Source organism: Elgaria multicarinata, chromosome 2 (assembly GCF_023053635.1).
Source record: "Elgaria multicarinata webbii isolate HBS135686 ecotype San Diego chromosome 2, rElgMul1.1.pri, whole genome shotgun sequence".
Taxonomy (NCBI): Eukaryota; Metazoa; Chordata; class Lepidosauria; order Squamata; family Anguidae; genus Elgaria; species Elgaria multicarinata.
The window spans coordinates 80,888,905-80,897,137 of NC_086172.1; the positions used below are offsets into that span (position 1 = coordinate 80,888,905).

General features: G+C 41.2%; 1 protein-coding gene across 1 annotated transcript; it reads left to right on the forward strand.

Moving 5' to 3' along the window:
• The first annotated feature begins 3,649 nt into the window (after positions 1-3,649).
• Positions 3,650-7,336, forward strand: LOC134393358 (membrane-spanning 4-domains subfamily A member 8-like). Its single transcript, XM_063118386.1, has 5 exons — positions 3,650-3,655; positions 5,435-5,513; positions 6,242-6,252; positions 6,395-6,508; positions 7,205-7,336. The coding sequence occupies exons 1-5, from the start codon at positions 3,650-3,652 to the stop codon at positions 7,334-7,336; spliced, it is 342 nt and encodes a 113-aa protein (XP_062974456.1).
• Positions 7,337-8,233: the final 897 nt, after the last annotated feature.

The window sequence follows — 8,233 nt, forward strand, 5'->3', positions numbered from 1 at the left end:
CCATTGTTTGAACACAGAGTGAGAGGGATTTTCTATATCTCTGCCCTACCTGTTTCTGTTGTTCTGGAAGGGAATCTGGCCCTTTGGCCAAAAAATGTGTGTGTGTGTGTGTCCCTCCTTGTTACAGAGTCACCAATGGGTCAGACATTCTTTTAGGCTCAGAATATTTATTCTCTAGAATGGATCATCATAAAATCATTATGGGGATAATCAGGCCTCCCAAAGTTTTCTTTGGTGGGAGGGTTGAAAGCATTTTTCAGCTATTCTATTTTACCTGCAAGGAGGATTAAAATGAGGTCAAATTGGTTTGTTCTGGGTAAATCAAAGATATTGGCAGGATCTACACTACTGCTTATAACGGTTAATAAGGGTTATGACAACTGTTCAGGCCCAGGACACATTACATATACCGTTTTCATACTGTTTTAAAAGTGTTATATCCTGCTTGGTGTACATTGGCCCCTATTTCTGTTTTCTATTGGACAAAGACAACATAAGAACCCTGATGGATCAGACCAAGGGTCCGTCTAGTACAGCATTCTGTTCACACAGTAGCCAACCAGATGTCAACTTGGAACCCACAAGCAGGACACGAGTGCAACAGCACCCTCCTGCCCATGTCCCCCAGCAACTATTGTACATAGGCATACCGCTTCTGATACTTGAGTTAGCATATAGCCATCAGGACTAGAAGCCATTGGTAGCCTTGCATGGGACTGGCTCAGGACTTCCCAACATCTGCCCTCCAGATGATTTGCACTGCAACTCTAATCAGCTCCAGTCAACATCCTCAATGGCCAGAGATGATAGGAGTTTCAGGGCTTCTTCACATGAATGAAATAATGCACGCTCGTGACTAGCCACTCATGGAAGTTTGTGGGTCTTTTTGATGATGTCAGCAACCTCCTGCATGTCTCCTGTGCCTTCCCCCAGTAATTCAATTTTAAAAAAAACCCTGCGTAATCTAGATTCTGCTGAAATATCTTGGGATTTCCTACTATGTACAGGGGACGTTGCATTACAAATTACCCACCACAGAACACTGTCCTGTTCAGGGATATAAGCAGTGAGAGGAGGGGAAGTTTTCTGTTATAGACTACATGGTCACCCCTATCCAGCTGTGTAATGCAGCCCCATTATGATTGCTTAAGAGAAGCAGGAAGCAAAATCGGAGTAAGCAAACATGATTTCCCCTGAATCTAAAGAAGCCCTCAGTCTAAAACATCTGGAGGGCACCAGGTTGGGGAAGACTGGCCTTCATTTTACCTAACCTGACAAGCAGTTTACTAATCTGAAGCAAGCAAGCAAATTAACTAGAATTGGAAGCATCTTTCAAATGATGCCAGATCCAGACTGAATCCTCCATAGCTCAGTAGAGGCTGGTGTCTTTGATTTCCGTGAGGCTGTGAATCCAATGTGCTGAACTGATTTTGCAGATGGGTAGCTTATTTAGAGTTCTGGCTAGTTCTGACTGAAACTCAGCCCCAATGAAATCAGAGTCACTAGCCTCCACTGAACTGTGGAGGATTCACTTTTGAATTTTATTTGTCTCCAATAACAATGCATTTGCTAGAGAAAAACAAGCCCCCGTTGAGGGGAGCCCAGGCAACACCCTTGCAGTAATGGCGGTAACTCAACTGAATTAACTACGTAGGGGTAACATTTATATCTTAAATGTGTTTTGTTTTGTTTTTCCATGCAAGACTCACACTTACTAATTCAAAACTAGGTAGGTTTAATGCAACCTATTTGCCACATCTGAACACACTTCTGTTGGAGACAGAGGTAGAAGGAACCTAAGATACACAAGGGCAATATTTCTCTTTCTTTAAGGATACGTGACACCACTTGTCCTTCAAGGGAAAAAATATGGTACTACCTGTCATCGCTCATATTGCACCCAATTTTTCAGAGCACAGAGAATATTTCTGGACATTTTAAGTGAACTGCAGTCAAATATATTTTCCTTCTTGTTTTGGACAGTTCATTATTTCAGGATCCCTTGCAGTTAGCTCAGAGAAACATCAAGGCGCCTGCTTGGTAAGACAGCAAACATTTCCTCCTCTTCTATAATGCTGTTCAGGTCAGGTGTATGTAATAATATATGTATATATAATATATGTCAAAGCTGCAACAACCTGCAGAATATCTGTCTATACAGTTGAAACATTTCTTAACATCCTTATATTCTTGAATCATTCATTGGAGGCTTGTCTCATATTGGAAGTCTTTCAAAGAATGTGGCCATGATATAGGCATCATAATGCTACTTGCCTGTAAGTCTTTACCCCTACCCTCGTATGCCTGGGCATGAGAACAGGATTTGAAGAAACTGTTCAAGAAGAACAATGGGAGGAATTTGGGAGGGCTTTGTTTGAAATCATGATCTGGATCAACATACTTGCAACTCAATATAAGATCCTAGGCCAGTTCAGATATAACAATACCAGGGAAAAGCCCTTGTCGCCATGGGCACAAGCAGTTCTGCGCCTTTCCTGCTTTTTTGCCCCTCAGTCCCCTCACCACAGAGGGGCTCATGAATAATGCAGATGTGGCTCATGCATAGTGAGGCCCCCTCCAAAATTTGCATGTGGCACAGCCCCGCCCCGCCCCACCCCTCCCTCACCTGCCCCGATTGGTTGCCTCCATCCTCATCCTCTTCCCTGCTGCCGGTGACAGCCCCTGTGCCCAAGCACCCACCTTCACGCCACACTGATTGGTTGAGCAGGGCTGACTGTCATGCCGCTGGCAAAGTGGCTGCCCTGCCTGTTTGGCATGGAGGAAATGATATTGCTATTAAAGCTCAAGCTTTGAACTTTTTCAAAGTTCCAAAATTTGCTGCATGTCTATACTGTGCAAGCTTTAGTTCAAAGCAAAATGAATAAAATCAGCCTAGTAGAACTCAAGTTATAAGCCTTACACAACCGTATTCTTATATACCGTATTTCTTCGATTCTAAGACACCATCGATTCTAAGGCGCACCCCATTTTTAGAGCTGTTAATTTAGGGGGAAAAGTGTGTCTTAGAATCGAAGAAATACGGTAGATTGTTCTGATAAACTAGGGGTTGTGAACCTTTCCTCCCATGAAGGGCTATTTATGGCACGCAGACTTTGCAGCATTGGAGCATCGCATAGCTCTTTGTGTGCCATCCCCACCCTTCTCTACCTCCCCCTGTCTCTCGCACACCGCCACACACTCAGATGAAGAAGCAACTCCCAGAGGGGTAGTCTGGGGAGAGCAGGAGTGACCCTGCAGTGTCTGAAGAACTGAGGGGGGCTGCATGAAATTAGGCCACTCTCCCCTCCACACTTCTCTTCCCTCCTTCACAGGCCTGGCTCTGGCACTTGTTTAAACTCTTGTGTTAAACACACCAGGGCCAGATCTACACCGAGCAAGATATAACACTTTGAAAACGGGTTGAAAACCGTATATGGAGTGTGTCATGGGCCCCAACAGGTGGTTGCTCTGGGATCCAGAGGGAAAGGCGGGTAACAAATAAAATTATTATTGTTGTTGTTGTTGTTGTTGTTGTTGTGTTGTACAAACCCATCGAGGGTGACTTATGCAAGAGTTATGTAGTGATCGTGCGAACCAACCTACTCTCTCCAAAGGAATGGTTGGAGAAGTTATGATCCTGCACACGATCATGCAGGTAATGATCATGCAATGCATACATGAAAACGTCCGTTAGAAAACTGCTCTGAAACAATGTCTGTTTATTGTGGTTCATTGACATGGATGGTCTTTCTTCCTAATGGTATTACATATTTCCTTCCGACATTTTTATGCTTCTGTTTTGTTTTTGATCCACCTTGATTTACTATTATTTCCCCTTCCCTTCATACCTATTTGGCAATAGCACAGCAGTTTCTTGTTGCTTCATTCTTGGTTTTAAGCTTCATTGTCATTATACTAATGCTATTTTACTTATATGGAAAAATAATTGTCACAACAGACATAATGTCTGCTTTTAAGGTAACAGTTTTATCAGGCGCATTGCAACTAGATAGTCTTTTTAGAGTGATTCTAAGGGTTGTTTTATTTCTTTAGATTTTTAAAACATTTTTATTTGAAGCAAGGCTGATCACAGGTATTTAACACCCTAATGTTAATGTTAACATTATTTATAAGACAAACAAGAATGTGAAGGTGTTAAGAAACCACTCAGACACCTGGTCTTTAAGCTGTATTCAGTCCTTCATAAGGGGTCTTCTGTGTCTTTTTTTCTTGCAGGCCAAAATAAGCAGGAGACAGCAAATCCGGGAGCAGCTCTAATGGGAATTAACAAAAATGCTTATAACCATCATTTTTTAAGATAAAGACATGAAACTTGGCACAATGGTAGCTCTTATGAAGGGCTTTAGTCATACCAAATTTGAAACAGATCCATTCATCCATTGATTTTTAAGGAATTTTTTAAAAATTGAGGTTTTAAAATTATTATTTTAAAAATTGTCATTTTTAAAGTTAAAGAGATGAAACTTTGTACCATGATAGCTTTTAGGTAGAGCTTTAGCCACACCAAATTTGAAACAGATCCGTTCATCCATTGATTTTTTAGGAATTTTTTTAAAAATGAGATTTTAAAATTATTATTTTTTAAACTGTCATTTTTAAAGATAAAGAGCTGAAAGTTGGCACCATGATAGCTTTTAGGTAGAGCTTTAGCCATACCAAATTTGAAACAGATCTGGGGCCAGTAGCAAACCCTGTTAACAACAACAGCAGCTTGCAATGAGTGAAGATACAGTCAGAAAAGATATTTGAGGGAAGGGGAGAATGTAACCCACAGAGTATAGCAAAAGCTTCAAAGTACAGCAAAACCTACAAAAGTAGGAGTGAGTGAAGTTAATTTCAGATACATTGAATCTCTCACTTGTTCTTTATTTCAGTGATTTTAACATTAAGATGTTATGTAGAACAGATTTGTCTTAAATGTGTGCTGTAAAATCAGATATGTGACCAAGGCTATGTTCGGGAGGGCACGCCCCCTTGGTACTGGACACGCCCCCTTGGGGGCGACCATGTTGTCCTCCTTTTTGGTTTCCAAAATATGGTCACCCTAGATTTACAGCCATGTGGCAGATGGAGTATAGTTCAATCAGTGATGCTGGTTGGTTTCCATGAGTTGGCCTTTAAGGCGGAGACCTAGGAGAGGAACCTCCCTGTCTGGTCAACGCCTTGGCATATAACAAAGCCTCTCACATAGCTTTGGACATTGCCATTGCTGGCTTTCCCTCTCTTGCTCCCAATGTTTATTGTATTTTCTATTGCTATGGACGTAAGTTGGCCACCAGTTACTGAGGCCTATGTGATTGAGCTTGTTGCAATGGGTTTTTGCCATCCTTTTATTTTCTTTCAAGGGGACCTGTGTAATTTTTGTGTTCTGTGTAATTTTTGTTAGCTCATTCTTGACTCTTTGTCTCTTTAGGTGAATTGCAGTGTGGCAATGAACATCATAAGTGCTATAATAGCATTAATTGGCATCGCCCTATATATCTCAGAGCTGAGTATAAATGAATCTTAATTTTTTTTTACTATTACCTATACTATAGCTATTTAATAAGTGAAGAAATCCACATAGTTTGTTGATTGTGTGGGCAGGATCCAAAGAACAAGGCTACATGTGAAGAATGTTCAAAAAAGAACATTTACTCCCAGCTGTTCTCTCCAGCTGCTTCCTTTCCACAAGTCCCAAGGTTCTAAAAGGACATGCAACAAATGATCCAGGAAGATTAATAATGAGGACATGAAGCTTTAATTAGTTTTTCACTTAATTCGTCTCTCACACTGATATAAAGATCATAATCTAGAATGTATATTTGATAATTCTTCTGTGATCTATTTGATATTGGGCCTGCTCAGATGACACACTAAGCCATGGTGTGTCATCTGAACAGGCCCAATATCAAAGCGTTAGTATGTTTAAATCATGGTTATGTAGCCAATGTGGTTAGAAAAGTTCACACGACATGCTAAGCCATAATGTTTAGCTCAAAACGCTAAACTATCATGGCTTAGCATGTCATCTAAACAGGGTCATAAACAGCCTTCAGATTGGCCACAAAAAAAAAAAGAAAAAGAAAAAGAAAGAAAAAGAAAAAGAAAGCCGTTTTGATGCATTCCAAGTATCATTGCCTATTAAATGATGTCAGAGATCCTTGCCTCGTAGTGCTCTGTTTCTATGTCTAGCAGACCCCTTGACCAAATGATTCAAAATGGCCAAAATTGCATCCAGATCTTGTCAAAGTGAATTTTCCATTGATGTTTACACCCACAAGGGGGTTCTTGGAGCTCTTTTCAATGTGCTGTGATGCAACTGCTCAACTAATCTGCCAATACTATGAGGAAAAATAAGATACGTCATTTTACCTGCTTCTCTGCTCTGCAGTATCTAAGTGCCATTGGGGTGAGTGTCCTGCTCCTGCTGTTCAGTTTGCTGGAGTTCTGCATCACTGTTTCGACAGCGCATTTTGGATGCCAGGTGGCCTGCTGTAAGAGAGAGGTGGTGAGCATTGGCTATTTCGCTCAGAGGGTAAACAGGTTGTGTTGAAAAACCAGAGGAGAAAATGATATGGGAAACTTGTTGAACAAAACACGAGGGAAAATGCCTTCAGGCTACCGTGGGGTTCCCGAATCGTTCTCTGAAGGTTCTGATGGTATGCTGGGTCTGGATTAGGATTCCGACCCAATCAAGGGAGTCCTCTCTTGCTTATAAATACGTCTGAGTGTTGGCAACCTACACTGATAAGGACGGAGATTGCAACTGACCCCCATCTAAAAAGCCTAAAGAAATGGTGATGCCTTATAAACACCTGGAATCTTTCCATGGATAAACTTACACTGTCCAATAACAAGTGTTCTCTTTCCAACATACGAATTAAAAATCACAATTTCAATGAGAAAATCAAGACAGAGAAAATCAGACAGCTATAAACTAGTTGCGGGCGGGGGGTGGATAGTATTTTCTAAATGGTTTCAGCTTCATGGTTCTGGTAATAAGCAACTTTTTTCCTTTTCCCAGACTGTGGAGACCATAATAGTGAAAGGATTGACAGATTGCATTAAAAGAGTTCTGCTTCAGAAGAACTTGGGAGCAATTACTATGATGATGATGATCTTTAGAGAGAAGATGGCACTGAAATAGATCACCATGATGCTTCTGCAGTTCTTGCAGTGAATCATTTCTTCTGTATTTCAGGTCTCAAGTTTTGTGCCATACGGTGTGACTGTTGCGAGTGTGGCTCCTCCTGTTGCAAGTGTGAGTCCTCCTCCTCCTCCTCCTCCAGCCTATAACAATGTGTCTCCTCCTCCCAAGACAGAGGCTTATTAATGAAGAACTGAAGACATAAATTATGGGTGGTGTCCTGCCAGTCATCTCAGCAATCCAGCATCTCAGGAACGACTTATTATTCATTTCCTTCAATTTTGGCAAATGCACCCATCTCCCAAAGCCATGTGTTAGAGCTGCAAATGTTAATAGATCAATCAGATAGAATTAATCATTTTGAAAACTGATCTATTGGGACCTCAAAACAGAAGGAGTGTTACATGGCAAGAATATTTTGTCCTCTTACTCATTACTCTCGGTTGATGAGAAGGGTACTTGTTGGCAAATCCATGTAGTAATCATCACAATTTTTATACTTACATTTAAATTAAAAAAATATCATCTGCCCCCTGCTGTTCCAGAGAAAGAATGTACCTAACTTGTGAACAAAACTTTGCAAATAAAAATGGCTCATTATTACACAAAATACATGTTCTTCTGAGGATAGCTCTGTCTGAGAACTGTTTTCTGCCAGAGTTGCAAGGTGGCCAATCAGTAGGGGTGAGAGGATTTTCCCAGTTCTGTTCCTGTATTATTTCCATGAGTCCTTTCCACCCTGCATCCTGCTCCTCCTAAATTCTGGGTCATCTAGGAGGAGGATAATTAATTCAAAAATTAATTCTGGAACTAGAAAAGATGTGGGCAGAAGCGGGTTGACCATCTCTCACTCCTCTCACTTCTTTGCTCCAAATTATGTCCTCCATCTGTACTACAGTTGTTTAGCAAAGATCAGGGTCTCTCCACCAAATGAGTGGATTGGACTATGGGTTTTGCTGTCTAAGATATTATGCCACCATAGCCCAGTTCTCTGAGTAGTAAGAACTGCAGGGGCACAAACATTAAGCCAGGGTTTGGGGTTCCTTGGAGTGAGGTAACTTGAGACTTATGGCACTTGTGTGA

What these genes read in the sequence shown, in the direction of transcription:
- LOC134393358 (XM_063118386.1), top strand. An exon ending in TGGCCTGCTGTAAGAGAGAG is followed by an intron (nt 6,509 to 7,204) that starts GTGGTGAGCATT and finishes TCTGTATTTCAG; the next exon opens with GTCTCAAGTTTTGTGCCATA.